We start from the raw sequence: 16411 nt of genomic DNA, 5'->3' as shown, positions 1-16411 counted from the left end.
TGGAGCACTTCTCTCCTGCAACTTCTTTCCAACATCTGATTCACTAAACACGTATCTTCACGCTACAGTGGCTGCTGTTAAGGCAAACTACATTGTCACCTCATTCCAAAAATCACATGAAAATCCAGGACCTCTGAATGGTTCCACCTAAATGCCAGCTTTAAAGCTTAGAAGGGTAAGCAGCCCTACAACATGAAGGGACAACTGAAGAAACAGACACAGACTAGTACAAAAAAAAAAAAAAAAAAAAGGCGGCACAGAATAGCAGTGGAGGATTGCCAGGATGTTGTGAAATGCAGATGTATCCCTACAAACCTTATTACATATCACTCAACCTGACATGAGTTAAACCATTAAAAAGTGAATTATCTAATTCCTGGACAGCTGTTTGGAAAGAACAGTTGTATAATGTGGATACGGTACATTTTAGAGGATGGGGAAGTTGGTGCGCACTCCTTCTTTTTATGAACTTCATTATGCTGGACCTCTGTATCCATTCATTGAAATATATGAGTCTTCCCATGTGCCTAACACTGCAAAACATTAGGGCTTTACAAATTATACAAAAACTGAGTTTCAGATTTTCAGAGAGAGGAAACCTTTGTGCTGTACCATCCAAAGAAATTACAAATTTGCTCTCCTTCTACCCACCTATTCCTTTATCTAAAACAAACTGTCAAAACCTCTAAATGTAACAGTAAAATAAAAGAACATGAAGTACTGCACAGGTGCTATTAGCACATTTATCTGCTTCAACTAAGAATCGTCAGTGTCTCATTACAAGTAATTCTTATTAAAATGTGCAAGTGAGATCCAACTTACAAAATTTATAAACAAATTAACATTCATTTGAAAACAGCTAACTACAGCCAAGTGGTTTCACTTGCAAGTGTGATTTTAGATAAGCATACAGAATGCAATGCTTTGTTCTGAAGGGAAATAATTTATGGCACAAGGACCTATTGCACCATCCCATTTCACTGAGTCCAGCCACTAAATCATGAGTAACATAGATGTTTTTCTGTTAGCATTAGCAATACTATGTATGTATTCTAGAACCTTACTCAGACATTTCTTCTATCAGCATATCACTGACAACAAATAAGATTCTACCATAAGGCAAAATAATTTTTATAAACTTGCATCCCTTTATTATGTCAGCCTCAAACTTGCTAAGAAGAAAATATTTTTAAACAAACATGCAAAAACTATGGAAGTACATTAAGATATAATGACACCATTTAGAAAATAAAAAGTTAGGGTAATTATGGGTATACCTTTTTGTGAAAAACACTGCAGAGGCCTCTCTCTATATCTGGCAGCTTACAAAGAAGATTTCGAATCTGACCAAACACACTGGATTCTGACAGTAGAATTTCAGACACAGCATCAAGCCGGGCATTTATTTCACTGTAAAAGAATAATCATAAAATCAATAAATAAAACTTTGTGTTTCTCTGAGGGAAAGGCATATAGCTAGCGAGCTTTTTCCTTTGGTTTGCTTTGGTTTTGTTGTGTTTTTTTTTTAAACTTTGACTAAGACCACATTCTCATGAGCAGGTAAGTAGAAGAATTAAGAAATGCAGAGGATCTTGGGCTTTCATTCAAGATGCAGGCAAGATCCTGGATATACGCTCATTATCCCTTCTCTATGCTCAAAGCAGCCAAATAAACACTTCCGTGCCCATGTCTACATGTTATTCTAGTGGTACAGAATATGAGCAACACTGAATCCTGACTATCCAACCCTAAATTTGCAGAAAAATACCTGGGTGAGGGGCAGGGGGAGTTTACATTTGAACTCTATGTAGCATACTTTATTCCAATGGGGTATAAATACTGGTTACCATTTTGTCCCTTTACTTTTGACCCAGACCAGCAATTGGTAATTACATTAATCAGAACCATGTTGGGTTTTGGGCTTCTTTTTTTTTCAAAACCTGTAACATTAATCTCCATATTTCAGGACCGAAGACAACCAATGAAGAAACACTTTTTATGTGAAGAAACAATTCTATAGTTATTTGCACCTTCCCTACAATCATATTCTTACAGCCACTGTCAGAAAAGAGCTTTAAAACGGACAACCTACTGTCAAGGTTCACCTCGATTTACACTGCTGCTAATGGCACAGCTACAACTTCCAATATATCCATGAACTGGCTGTAGATTGCAGAGCTAAGGTAAACTCCATTTCTGCTTTTTGTGCAACCAAATTGCCTCAATGTTGACTCCTATGAAAAGACTGAGATTAGGTATACATGGGTGCATCCAAAACGTACAGGTTAGGAGTTTATCTGTGGGAGCTAGTGAACCAAAGCACCATCAGTGCATGCAGCCCAAAGGAAATAGAGCGAAAGGTAGCGAGCTCACTGTAACACAGCAGTGAAAGAGATGTGACAAAGCTGAATAGCACGATTCCTCTGAATGTAGCTTTTCCATGTTCAGGCTTTATCTCCGAGGTAACTGTGTGCACTACAAAATAGAGTCAACTAGGTGAAAGCTGTGGTAAGATTTGCTGAGGTTTCACAACGAAAACATCTGCTCCAGATCATATGTTTCCCCAGAGTCCCCCACCAATGTGCTGCTGGGCACACTCTGCGGGTACCAGCACGCTGGAAGGCTTTAGCTGGCATTCGGAAAGTTTCTGGCAAGTAAGGCTGAATCTGAAACATGATGTTCCAAGAAACTTTAAAAATCCTCAAGACATCCCAGTGCTTATTTTAAAATCCTTGTGTTTTCTCCCAGAATGACAACTGAGCCTTATCACAACATTCTCCTCCTGAGGCAAGAAAGCTAAAAAATCCCCACGCTGCTGTGAGTCCGTCTGCCCTTGCAGGTTAAGAAGAAAGCAGTCTTTTGATACCCACACTTCGTATACCAGCCAAGTGTGTGCAGGGCAAATGCAGCCCAGACAACGTCTGTTCTCATGGACCAGTGAGATGCTTAGAGCTCAGCCAGCACAGAGGGATAAAAAGTAAGGATGCAGCCAAAATGTAAGATTTCGAGGAAGACTGCCCGTCTTGCCCATGGCTTTTACAGCAGAACTGCCATGCCACTTGCCACTGTAGCTGGCTAGTGGACACTATGGATAGTATGGACAGATGTAGCTCATGGATAGTATTTGTGAGGAATATCCATGAGGAATACTATTCATGAGGGAATCAACAAAATTAGGGAGCTCCACAGCTTGCAGACATTACAACAGACTGGCAGTCAGAGGCCTCTGGCCCTGAAGAAGCTAAATCTGAGAGTCCTTGAAATTTTATTACACAGCATGTGAAAGGGAGAACATCATGACTGGATGTGCACTTGGATACATATAAATCTAACAGCATCTAAGTGCCAGTTTTTTTTCAGTGACATACTGCTTTATACTAAAACAGTAAAACCATCCCCTCATCTGTCAGAAATGCTACATGTTCATTCCCAGAGCAGCCTTGCTATACAACACCAGGATTTGCAGTGCCCCACCTGCCACCATCTAACTGGAGCACAGTTAGATGCACTCTTCCACAGTCACCCTATGAACTGGCAACAGACTCTCTGCTGTCTTGACCCTGGGCACCTTGGGAAATCACTCTTATCTCTGAACGGGACAGCAGACTCTCCAATCATACCACAGGACCCAATATATGCCACTGTCCTAAAAGACTGCTTTTTCCCAGCCCTGAGGAAGACAGAAATGTCAGACTTTGTAGGCTCTGCTTAGCAGCGCTGTTGCAGGTCACAAGAATACCTTCTTCTTCCCCACCACCGTTCCACCCCTCCAGCAATGCCAAATACACAAAATTAAACACTTCTCCCACTCCTCTGGGCAGTCAGGCAACCTGCAAGCAACAGCAGCAGACAGCAAGTACTGTCAGTGCAACTGCTCAGACCTATAGTGGCTGTTTTCAGCACAGAACACATTCAAGCTTTAAATCCGATCCTTAAGAGCCACAATCACGTATCTGGTGTAGACTGGCAGTGTTACTAAGTTATGCAACCAAATAACCAAAGAGCAAGCTGTTGGCATCCACAGAGCGTATTCAAGACAGCAGAGATTTAAGCTTTGTACGTCAATTAGTGAGGCGCTCTAAACTACAGCTGGATAATGGAAAGGAAATTGAGAAGCGTTAATATCAGTGATAAAGTAATAAAATACCCCAAGTATGCAGCGTTGAAGCTAGCAAAACGGTTAGACTGAAATTCTGAAAGGTCAGTATCATCAGCCACAATTACATTTTCATGTAGAATTATTGAATTCGCTGTACTTGAGACCCTGGAACACTCCTCTGCGTGAAGGAGTACTGAACTGTTAAATTATAAACACATGTACCTTAAAGAAGAAAATAATCTGTATTTTGATTATAAAAAGCATGTGTAAGCAGCAGAATTCTGTTCCAGAACACTGTCACTTAATTTAAACAGCATGATTATATCTATGTGGCCAACTGAAAACACACAGTAATATGCAAAATAGATGCAGATATTCAAAAAACTCCTCCCTTCAAAGCTTAATCTGCTCGTTAATCACCCTCACATATGGCTGTGTTACTGTAGCTCCAGTAATCTAAAACTAAGCATCCATACAGTTTTTCTGCTTTAATCCCACAAATAAGAAAGGAAAACAGCATCCAGTATCAAATGACCCATTTTTTCCACCTGTAAACAAAACATACTGGGATTCCTATTTCAAAAGCCAGAAAGTACAGCAAAGAACTACGTAAAACTACATGTGTATGAGGAGGGAAGGACAGGGAAGAGAAATGATAAAAACAGCCAGATGATTAATTTCAAAGTATGCTTTTAAACTTTAAATATTTATACTTAAACTAATAAATATTTTGTTGAGCCCAAATATATCATACTGATCAGTTGTTAAACCACCTCAAGAGATATGTGTTCTGCACTGCACAGTTATTCAGCACATTTGATGTAGTTTGGGGTTTCTAAATCTCTGTGTGATCTGGAAAAAAATTCCATTACTAGAAAATTTGAATCTAACATTATACAAAGAAACTCAACAGCTTATGCTAAGAAACTGTCTCATGTTTTATAAACTGGCTACTACTACAGTTTTTATTTAGGTGCAATACTAGCCTATTCTTTCCCATTTGTATGAAACATGTCAGCAATCTGAGCTCTATCCAATTTTCCAAACAATCTTCTGTGAAATAATGTAACATAAGTCAGTTGACTAAAAGCAATATGTTTACTTCTGCCATACTCTCCATCTAAGAATAGCATCATTAATATAATACTAAAATCACTTTGCAATGTATTTAAACATAACAAAATCTGTCTGCAGAATTTTTTATTCTAGTAATTTAAATGAACCACTTGAAATTAAATCATGAGATACTCCCCTGTATTATTCTGCTGCCAGATATGTGAACAATACAGAAAATTAGCAAATACAAAAATATTTGAATCCTGAACTAAAAATTATTTTGACAAAGCAGAAGGCTGCAGATATGAATGCACTGTGCTGAATTAACACCTGAACATCTTAACAATCTAAATAGCACACTAGTAACCAGCAATGCTAACAGATCTGCTGATCTCTCGTACAGTGAAGCAAATGATGTGATAATATATCATTTTTAGATGTGATAATATATCATTACATTTAAAGCAGAGCGAAATTGATAATGTAAGTGGTATATAAGAACCTCAGAAAATTTTCAGTCATGTAAGGTTTTATTTTTATGCAAGATAAATAAATACAAATTTATCAGAAATCTCTTAACTTATGATAAATGCACAAAGTATGCGTTCCTTCATCATGGTAAGGACATAGCTCAAGTACAGTGAATGTATAAAACTGAAATTCATTTTATTAAATCTGTTTAGAGACTGTAGCGATATGTAAAACTACCAGTCACAAGAACTCAACACCTGAAAAAAATATAATTAAGAGTATGAAACAACAAACATCACTTTCCGTGAACTATATTATCTAGATGAAAGCCCAGCAGCCTCCTGTCTAACTACAGCATTTCAAGGAAAGAAAATTTCCTTGTTTATTTCCTAGTTTATTACTTAAACACCGGGAAAATGCAAGATACATGCAGGTATTAATTGTGCCTGAGGAAGTCCCTGAACTGCAAATTGCTGGAAACTGGGAGAGTGCTCTGGGGAGGTAACATTACCCAGTTGCCCTGTTCTCACACTCTCCTCTGATACTGGCTGCTTTCACAGGACAAGGTGAAGGCTATTCTGACTTCTGTTTCTTTATATTTTGTCTCACTTACACATTTTTTCTTGACCTTCCTTCAGAACACAATTTACAAACAAAGCCTTTATATGAGTTGACCAAGTTAAAGGCCATGTTAGACAGTACAGAGTGTTTTCTGCATTAGACCACTCTCTCTCATAACAAGCAATTAATGCTGTCAAAACCAAAAGCTGTGGTAGAATTACCACTATGCAATCCATAAACTCTATATGTCTTTTTAAGGAACAAGCAAACAAAAAAAGTCTATCGCTGGCCTTTTTACTTAAGTGGCTAAGTTAGAATCTGGCTAACTTTATGGGATAAATCTTGAATTGTTAAAGTGTGCTGTGACCGCTGTAATTTTATGCATTAGTGACAATGAAAAAGTACTAATAAGGGTAATTATATCATAATTATTATGGTGAAATTTAAATGAAATCTAAAAAAATTTAACAACCTTCTGGATCTGTTCACTTGTTTTCCTATATGCAGGAGAAACATTTACTCTCAAAACTCCTAATGTGTCATACCCCTCCAGGGAGGTCCAATGTTCCCCTAAATAAACATGCAGCCATGAGAAGACAATACTCCTGAATGGGTCTCAAATACTTAACAGCAATAGACAAGTACTATAAACTTTGTCTTCACATCTGTTAAAAGAAATGTATAAAATATGCAAATGGTAATCAAACACTTTTGTTTATGTTCACACACAATATATTTCAGCTATTTGTGCCAAAAAAGGGAACCGTTAGCTACTTTAGCCAACATGAATGAATGCCTGATTACTACATTTATAAGGAGTTAGACACAGCATTCAATGGTACCAAAACACAGCTAGCAAAAATGAATGAATACATGTGATGATGCTGCAATGTTTTTCTTTACTACGACAATTTTGAGATCTCAGGCGTATGCTGTAACCTGCATTTGTGCATTTTATATTGGCACTGATGCTATAAAATCTTTATTCTTGGGAGGAAAATTTAGCCTGTGAAATTCTGCTGTAGGATGGATGGATTTTATTCCTAAATCACTGCTGCAAAAGAAGATTCTAATCCAGCCCTGGATGATGACGGTATCAAATGGCAACCAGTTTAACTCTGAATTAAGATGCATTTCTTTAAAGACCTTTAGGTAGTTTGCTTTACTGCAGAGATCTCCTAATTATGGGGGCAAGGACAAAGTCAAACTTGAAAGACTTTCCTTTAGGACTTGACTTTGTATATAGATGTATAAATAAAACACCACTCTGTATTAAAAGTGAGAAGATTTAGAACAAGCTGTTTTTATATTAGGAAAGACAAGTCATTGCCAACATCACTATAAAGGGACCCTCTTCTTCCCAGTTCTACAGTATGTCTCCTCCAAGTAAAAGTCACGTTGCATTAGGAATACCAATTTACCCTCTTTCTCTTCTTCAGTGGTAGATAAGGAACTGTCTGCAGTTCTGAATTGTGCAGTTCTGAATTTGCTAAAGCTACAGTCATTCTATGCTCTTGTAGGCAAAGTATATTCAGACTAATAGAAATTATTAATATTATGCTACAAGGCTTCGATTCAGCCTCAATAAAAACATCATCTCATCGAGAACTGGAAGAAATGGGGCACAACAAAGGCTACTAGAATCATAGGAAAAAACGGAAATCCTATTTTTGAGGGTTAAGTAAAAATTTGGTTTGTCTAGCCTGCAAAGCCAAGGTTAAAATGTTTTTGGTAACCCTCTAAATACATACTATTTTTCTCCTTCCTTGAGATTTAAACATCAGCTTTAACTAGAAAAAGATCAAATGAGTATAAATTGACTACAAATAAAAGCAGGCAGGAAACTACACAGAGAGTTCCAGCCATTAAAGTTCCATATTCATTTCTCGCAAACAGTGTGTCTTGGAGACAAGAACATGAATTACACCACAGTAAAGCTGAAAAACATCAACAAGTTGGGGTGAGTCTGGGGCCAAAAAGCTGAGCTCATCCTAACAGGGCTTTTAGGGTTTTATTCGCTGATACCCCTTGCAGCACCCAAAAATAAGTTTCATAGCCATGTATTTGATCTGGTCTGGAATACTTTTTAACTAATTAATTCCATGCTTCTGGACTTCCATTAATGGCCTGGAGGAATTAAGAGAGACGTCTCTTTCTCCAGCCTTTTTCCATGACCCCGGCACCAGAGATACCAGCAGGGTGCTGGACACTGCAGTGCACTGGGAGCACTAAGAAAACACTGAGCCTCGTGCTGGCTACGCCTTGCCACCAGCTCAGGGTCCACACAGAAAGCAGGGAGAGGGACCTTGGGCCTCCAGGTAGGGTGGGCATTGCCTACTTTTATCTCACAAGTTCTCTGTTACAGCAGAGGCCCAAAACATTAATGAAACCTTTGATCACCACTCCCTTCCCATGGCACACTATGTTATGTTAGAGGCTTTTAAGTTTTTGCTCTACATTTACTCCAGTACATTAAGCATATTCTGTGGCTTGCTCTACACCAGAACTCACACATGTCCCCAAAACATAGATGTGAAGTTGTGTGCATGGGTGAGAGGCTTGGGGTTTTTTTCCTATTTCAACACAAGCTGACAAGGACAAAGCCTATTCACCGCAAAGCCCTGAGCAAGCTTTCTGTGCTGGAAGTTGCATGACTTCTGAACTCTGTGTTCAGGGCATTCTGCTCTCCATAATCTTACCATTCACGTCATTACATTAGCTTCTGCACATCATACATAACATATTAAAAAACTAAGAGAGTCAACAGAATATTAAAGAAATACAATTTAGGTACTTGTGGATCACTCAGTCTGTTTAAGCTACTTTAAATGATGAACACACTCAAAAAACAGTAGGTATTACCCCAAAGAGAGAGAGACCATTGTGCAAACTAGTTATGTTCACGTCACACACACAACAAACATTTTATCACTTCCCCTTTTATCCACCCCCCCACACCTAAGCTTTTACATTTTTGCACTAGATACTTTTCTAACTCATTAACTAAGCACTTTTGCAACAAAGGCAAATACCAGCATTTTCCAGGTTATCTTCCACTTAGATAGCAAAGTCTCTACTTTCTCCCTGGCTACAGTACTAGAAATGACACTTCATGATGTCCACCCACTGATATTTAAAAGATATTTTACCTCTCCAGGAATAGACTAGGGAGAAAAAAACCCAATCTCTCTTATGTAATGCTTTCTATACATACAGGCCACAGAGTTCTCTGCACAGGAATGGAATTCTACACATATTCCCCTACAGCGGCTATAAATTGCGCAGCATGATACATCCATCATTCAACTCAAGTTCTACTTTAAGCACCTAGTCACAGCTTTATTAGCTTTACAGCCTGATCTAATATGGAAATAATAAACCTCCATATAATTGTGCTACTCTTCTGCCTTTTTTAAATCTTTGTTCAATTCCAGCCAACCTTGACAAGGTCAAGGAAGGTGGTTGTTTGATCTCAGGGAAACACATTTCCTACAAATTGTGCAAGAACCAACAGCTGAGCAAGGCACAGACACAGATTAATACTCAACGAGGAAAAGGCTGCAATATTTGTTCCACAGTTGTCTATTCTGTTTGGACTCCAGACTGGGCAAGCAGCATTGCTATAGCTTGGAGCCAGTCATAACACTTAGGGAACAGGAAAGGAACAGGAAAGGAAGATGCAAAGATGAGGGTGGGAAGGCTGGGGATGAGGATGGAGTTCCCAGGGGGAGAACCATGGATATAACAGACAGACAAGGAAAGACACATTTTGCAGAGATGAGGCTTCATATTGTCCATGTGCAGGGCCAACAACTTCCTTGCACTTCCTTTAATACCACCGCCATAGGACAACATATCCATCATATACAACAACAAAACAAGAAAGATGCAAACCAGATCCAGGTTTGCTTAACCAGCCCTATGTTAAGCTTATCTTTCTCCTCTTTCTGTAGCTATTAAAAAAGCAATGACTGTTTCACATCAACTTCAGAGGTTCTGAGATGAATTTTGCATTAGGAAAGAAATTATTTTTAAATGTTGCACACATACGAAGACACAAAAATCACAATGTGTTACAACGCTGTATCCTGAGACCAATCCTTAGCCCTTTTGCTGTTGAGTATGGCAATACACAGCTCTACTCCTTCTCCTGCTGAAAACTCCATTGCTTGACAGGGAAACAGCACATTTCATTCGGTCAAAAACGTTCCAACCAACTCAGCTTTCTATTTCCTTTTCTTTCCACTCCTCTTACAGAAGTTAGGCGAGAAAGGCACTCAATGGAACTTACATTTCAAAGGCAAGACAGGCAAGGCGAGATAACGCTTCTGTATTCCACAAAGATATAACTCCTAAAAAACCAATTACTTTCCTGATTCCTCCTAAAAAGCTCAGTCCTTGATGACTCATACAGTCTTAACTCATCATTTTTGTATACCTAGGTGAATAAGTGAGGACATTACACCTTCCTTGGTTAAGTTTTTTTTTTTCTTTTTTTTTTTCCCCAAAATCACACACACCTAATGCTTAACACCTTTTCTTGTTAGTCTCTAAATGTATTACATCACTGATGACCTAATGGATATCTTCAAGTTTGCCCAAATGAACTGTCTGTACACATTCTACCTTTATTCAACCTAGTGTATGGTTTCTCCCCTGGAAATTTAGTCATCATCCCAAGTGATTTTCAACTATAAGGCATAAAGCAGTAATTACACCCTCTCACTTTTTGATGGACCAAGGGAAATGCACCTACCCACTGACTGGAAAAGATGCAGTACAGAAATCTTACTTCCTCTGAAAACGTCACTCCAGGAGGCACAGGTGAATTACAATTACAGAATGTTCTCTAAGTGCATTTGTGTGCATTACTGGAAACAATACTGCCGAATGTCTGATGCACTAAGTACATGAAATTACAACTTAGAGTCAGAAAGGGAGACATACAGAGAAACAAAATAGCTTTTTTTAGCTTCAACTGAGGAGTTTTGTCATCTCCAACCATGGAACTTCCTTCCATACTGAGAAAGAAGGCTGAAAAAGAGAAGTATCAATCTCTAGAAGCAGCAAAGAGCAGAGGAGAAAGAGAAGAAACCAAAACTGCAAGCTTGTAAAGCTGGTTCTGCACTGAGACAAGGGAGAATTTAAACGAAATTTACTGGTTAAGAAAGAAGGCCTGAAGTCCCCAGGTAAGCAGTTTTCTATCCTCTGTGTCCGGATGAGAACTCTGTCTTTTTTACTGTTGAATGGTATTTCACCTGCTGCATCACATACGGGAGCAAAAGGGTTAGCGGCACTCCTTGTCAGGTCCCCATCCTCAGTGCTGCCACCACACCAGGCCTGTGCTCTGGCTCCCCCCGCTGACGACTTGACAAACAATTCCCAAAAGGTCGTAAGGTGCCTCAGGAGCAGGAAAAGAAATAAACTAATTTATTTCAATTTCTTCCTCTAAAGTAGCCCAGAAATTCTATCTATATGCTCTTTAAGGTGAACACCAGGCACATAATCAACTTCCATAAAGTCTAATACTATTTAGGATGGTTACATCAAAAGCCTTTTTGAAGTGGGGAAGATACATAACAGCTATTATGAGAAGAAATAATTAAAAAAAGACGTACTGAAATCAACTTATTAAATCCCTGCCAGAAACTGCAGCGTGAAACAGTCTAACCAGTAGGGCTCCTACAAATGAAAAGGTCTCTAATATTCTAAATTAACAAAATAGGAGGGAAAAAAATAGTTACGTGCTTTTCTTACACTACTGAGAAAAGATCCTTACAAAAAGGCTAATAAGAAAATAAGCAGCGATGCTTCAGCAGTATAGTACTTTAACATATTAAAAATTGGTCAAGGAAAAAAAATGCTTCTGTAGAAACACTGTAAATTACCAACAACACGAAGATGCTAAAACACTGGTATACCTCACTATTTAAAACTGTTAAAAATTAATAAAAATTAAAACTGTTTAATATATTTACAAAAGTAAAACAGAGGGAAAAATTGTTTTAGATAACCAAACCAAAAGCAGTTTCTGTATGCTATACCTGAAGTGAACAAAGTGACAATTGGGTAAACCCTACATTGACAATGCTCATTGACAATGCACATTCAAAGGAATAGATCTAAAAAACCTAAAATGTAGGCAACAAACATTCCACGGACTCAATACTGTTATCTACTACATATTCAATACAACACTCCAGTAAAACCTGAGAAATCAGAAAAGATGGAGTCCATTTCAAGACAGAGACAAGTAAAAACAAGCATGATAGTATTACAAAATAAAGCGTTTCTAAAGCATTAATAAAAAAAAGCATAGCTCAAAATACAAGAGTGACCAAACAATCATCACATTTCAGAACTAATAAAAAGAAATGCTTTCATATGGAATACATTGTATACAGGGATAACAGAAACATCCACAGCTACTTTAGAACAAGTTAAAAACATTAAGAATGCAAATACTTGTGAAGCAAGAAAGACAACAAACATTAATTGGCAAGTTTAGGAATAAAACATCCTCCAATAGCAGGTAATCCTCATCCATTGTCTGAAAATCAGGATGGTACCCAATCTGATTTCTGCATAGGAATTTCTAACTTGCTCTAAACCTCCTACTCTGAACTACGTAGATATTCTGTGCCCAAACAGAGCGGTTAACTCTTTTGAACCTATATATAACGTCCATATCTTCTATCATATAATTTCCTGTGTAAACTCTACTATGGATCTCAGGTCTTCAGGAAAAGTAAATCATTACATTGGGCGTGCGCAACATCGTACTTTTAAAATACAAATTTAGCCCAAAATAAAGAACTATCTCACCTGGATTTCATGAGGGGCTGGGTTACCCATTTCTTCAATCTGCGACGTCCAAAGGAAGTTTTAGTATGATCCAAGACCCAGAGTAGGCTTCCTTTTGTTTTCATATCAGTCTAAAATAATAAAAATAGCACCATTATTTTTAACTGAGCAATCAATTATGTAGTTAAAGGATCTTCACCACACTACTTAAACATTCTGTTCAGGCTTTAAGATATGGCAACTGCATGTTCGTTTACTGATCTCGTTCCCCAACAATGTTTTATCTAAAGTACCTCCAACAGTCACAAGATACTTAAGTATGTCTTTCCTTTAGCCAGAAAATCTTTTTAGAAAATGACTGGAATGAATTAAACAAGTTTAATTAAATCTGTGCATAAAGGTCTGTGCAGTAGCACAAAAAAACCCCCCAAACCGTCCTGCAGTCTTATCACTTGACTGCAGTTGCTCAAGAACTCAAACTTTAGAAAAGTTCTTTGCTAGTCAAAGTGCAATAAAGTTCCTAACTCATACTAAAAACGAGCACAGATTAACTTCGATTTATGCTTCTGAAAACGTAATCCTCCTTCAGTTTGATCCCATTTAAAACAATTTAAACCTTCTGGGTAAGATTTTCAAACTAACTTAACTAACTTTATTGGGAACAGTATGTCAAGCAGCTGTGAAAATCTCTGCATTTATTAAAAAAAATTACATTTGTCTTTACCTGATTCTGTAAAATTTCGAGATTTTTCATTGTTGTCCCATTAATTGTCATGTATTCAGTTTCACTTGACAACCGTTTGAAGTTGCTGGGGAGAGGAATTTCATATGGTATGAATTTGGGCAGAGACGTAACGGTGAAACACTGTCAAGTTTCTCACATTAGAGAATTCATTAGTTATGCAACATAAAAAAAAAATCAAGTAAGAAATTAAAATCTATTCAAATAAATAAAAGAACTGAACACTAATAACTTCTTTTAATTTACCGCTTGGGAAAACAAGATTTATGACTCACTTCCCAGTTTCCTACAATTACTCTGACAAAGCTCAGAATAAAATCCAGCTCTCCTGTTATCTAATCCTGATACACTAAATGGTTAACAAAGTACTCCTTCTTCAGTCTATGATGTAATTGAAAAAATATGTGCTTTTGTTAGTGTTCTGTTATGATCACTGTAGGATTAGGGATAGGGACAGGACTAAGAATTAATACTTCAGGAGTGGAACAGACTTTTAAGACAACTCATCATCAAAACAGCATATAAAAATACATATTCTTATTTTTTACTACTACTACAAATTTAAACAGGCTGTTAGTGCAATTATTTAGGAAAATAAAAATAGGGTATATTTAAACTATTTTATTTTAAATATGAAATAACCATGACCAAAATTACTTGACTTTTTGACACTCCCTAATAGAGGAGGATGAGACCAACCCAAAGGTTGTGTCGGTTTAGAACCAATGTAGTAAAATAATTGTATTAGATGTGTAATCATATCAGATATGAAAATTATTTCAGTCTCAGACATACACATGTGGTAGTCGGGACCGTGAAGCGAAGTGCAAGATCCTCACTAAATGCTTCTGACAAATCAAGTCATGATTGTCTAGGTTAATCATACTGCTGACTGCCCTTTGCACAAAATCTAGGACACTCTTTATTGTCTTAGACTAAACAGAATGACTTGCTGGGTAGGATTTAAAACTGCTTTCTTGACTTTTTAAAAAAAATTTTTCAGTGCATTCAATTTTAAACTCTCTGGGGGAGCACTCAAATACTCAAACTTTTCTATTAGGCACACACAGCTGCATTATTGCTATATTAAAAACAAAAACAGCACTAAAACTTTCAGAAACATGAAATATTCAGAATCTAATGTTATATATTCATGTTGTATGCAGGTGTTTGGGCCCGCTAGCAAATTTTTTCCTAAATAATGTGTCAAATTAGAAGTATTTTCCACAGAATTAAAAAGAAAACCAAAACCCAGTAGATTCATCTGAGTGCCCTCAAGAAGTTCAGTGATAGTTTGGAAGTACAGCTGCCTCAGAACTGTACTCATCGTCATAATTATTCTGCTCTAGTGTGCTATCCCAGCAACCAAAGTTGACCAGCAAAACAAGACCTTGGAGGCAAAAGCAGCAGCACTTTCCAAAGTACACAGTATTATAAGCAACAAAACAATACTTTTGTTTATTATCTTCAATCACAACTGCTGATGCTAGCAAAAATTAAATAGGAATGATTTCTGCTTCGCTCCCAATCCTTATGACCAACAACGAATCCTACCCACTCTTCCAAACGCACTTCTTCTGCATTTAGGACTTACCTAAACTGCAGTTTCCCCATTTGCTGCATTTCAATTTGCCACTACTCAAGCCTGTGATCTCTTAAACCCAGCTGGGTAAGAACCATGCCTTTCCACCCCTTCCCAAAAGCAAAAAAGATGCTTTTGGCTGTTTCTATCAACCCCCAACCACCCATCCATGAGTTTCAAAACTGTGGATTTACTGGTTCTAGTGCTTCCCCACTTCACTTGGCTTCAGAGCACTTAACACAGAGCATATTCTGCTCACAGCAAGCTTGCTCTCCGGTAGTATTTAGAGACAACTAACTCTGCTCCACTGCAGAGTATATTTACTATTCTTTCAGACTCAGGTATGCTAAAGTTGTTCTCACAACGTAAATTACGTGTGTTTTATATTATCCCGTTGTTAGCGTTATCTGTATTACTCCACCCTGCTATTAAGCCTGGTAACTGAGAGCTTATAGTATATGCATAATAGCCAAGATCAACTGCAGTATATGCCCAACCAACAATTCCAGATGTCATAGCACAGAACATGTTTTGCTTCCACCCCCTCATCTTCCTTCAGCTTGGGATCAGAACTTGATAAAAATGTGAACAAAGACAGACTCTTTGTGGGGAGTTTAGGGACCAAATGGTGTAAGAAGGTGGTTGTAAACAAATATTAAGTCAGTGCTGGTTTTGCAGCAAGAGTGTCAACACATTCCTTGTAGGAAATTCTAATGTGGTGCTGTCAGCCATCTCCTGCATCAGTAAAAATAACCCTTCAAAATCACTTCAACTGGATCACAATGCAGTAATTCCTTCTGTAGGTGACAGTGTGACCTGAGTTTCAAAGAACAGACTTGCAACTGTCTGAAATACTTCAACAGCACAAAACACAAGTGACAGAAATAGCTGGCAATTCCACTACAGAGGAGCAAGGCATGGTAGGATTATGCCACCTGGGCCGAGAAAAATGAAAAGAGGAAACAAAAAGAAACACAAGCTTCTAGTAAAATTTAAGAAACTTTTGAGGAATATTCATGAGAAAGAGGCTCCTACTCATAAAATTACTTTTCAGAGTAGAACCACACTTGATCATAAATATTAAAGGATTATTATG

General features: G+C 37.7%; 1 protein-coding gene across 1 annotated transcript in view; it reads right to left on the bottom strand.

Annotated features, from left to right (window-relative positions):
* MSH3 (mutS homolog 3) overlaps nt 1-16411 on the bottom strand; it is a 121911-nt gene that overhangs the window by 54375 nt on the left and 51125 nt on the right. The window contains exons 11-13 of the mRNA XM_075526557.1: nt 13716-13800; nt 13013-13122; nt 1278-1410 (exon numbers count right to left, since the gene is read on the bottom strand). Of these exons, the coding sequence (XP_075382672.1) occupies nt 1278-1410; nt 13013-13122; nt 13716-13800 (328 nt within the window). The remainder of the gene's footprint in view (nt 1-1277; nt 1411-13012; nt 13123-13715; nt 13801-16411) is intronic.

The sequence above is a fragment of the Mycteria americana genome, chromosome Z, assembly GCF_035582795.1.
Source record: "Mycteria americana isolate JAX WOST 10 ecotype Jacksonville Zoo and Gardens chromosome Z, USCA_MyAme_1.0, whole genome shotgun sequence".
In the NCBI taxonomy this organism is placed as follows: domain Eukaryota; kingdom Metazoa; phylum Chordata; class Aves; order Ciconiiformes; family Ciconiidae; genus Mycteria; species Mycteria americana.
This window is presented reverse-complemented; position numbering and strand designations above follow the sequence as displayed.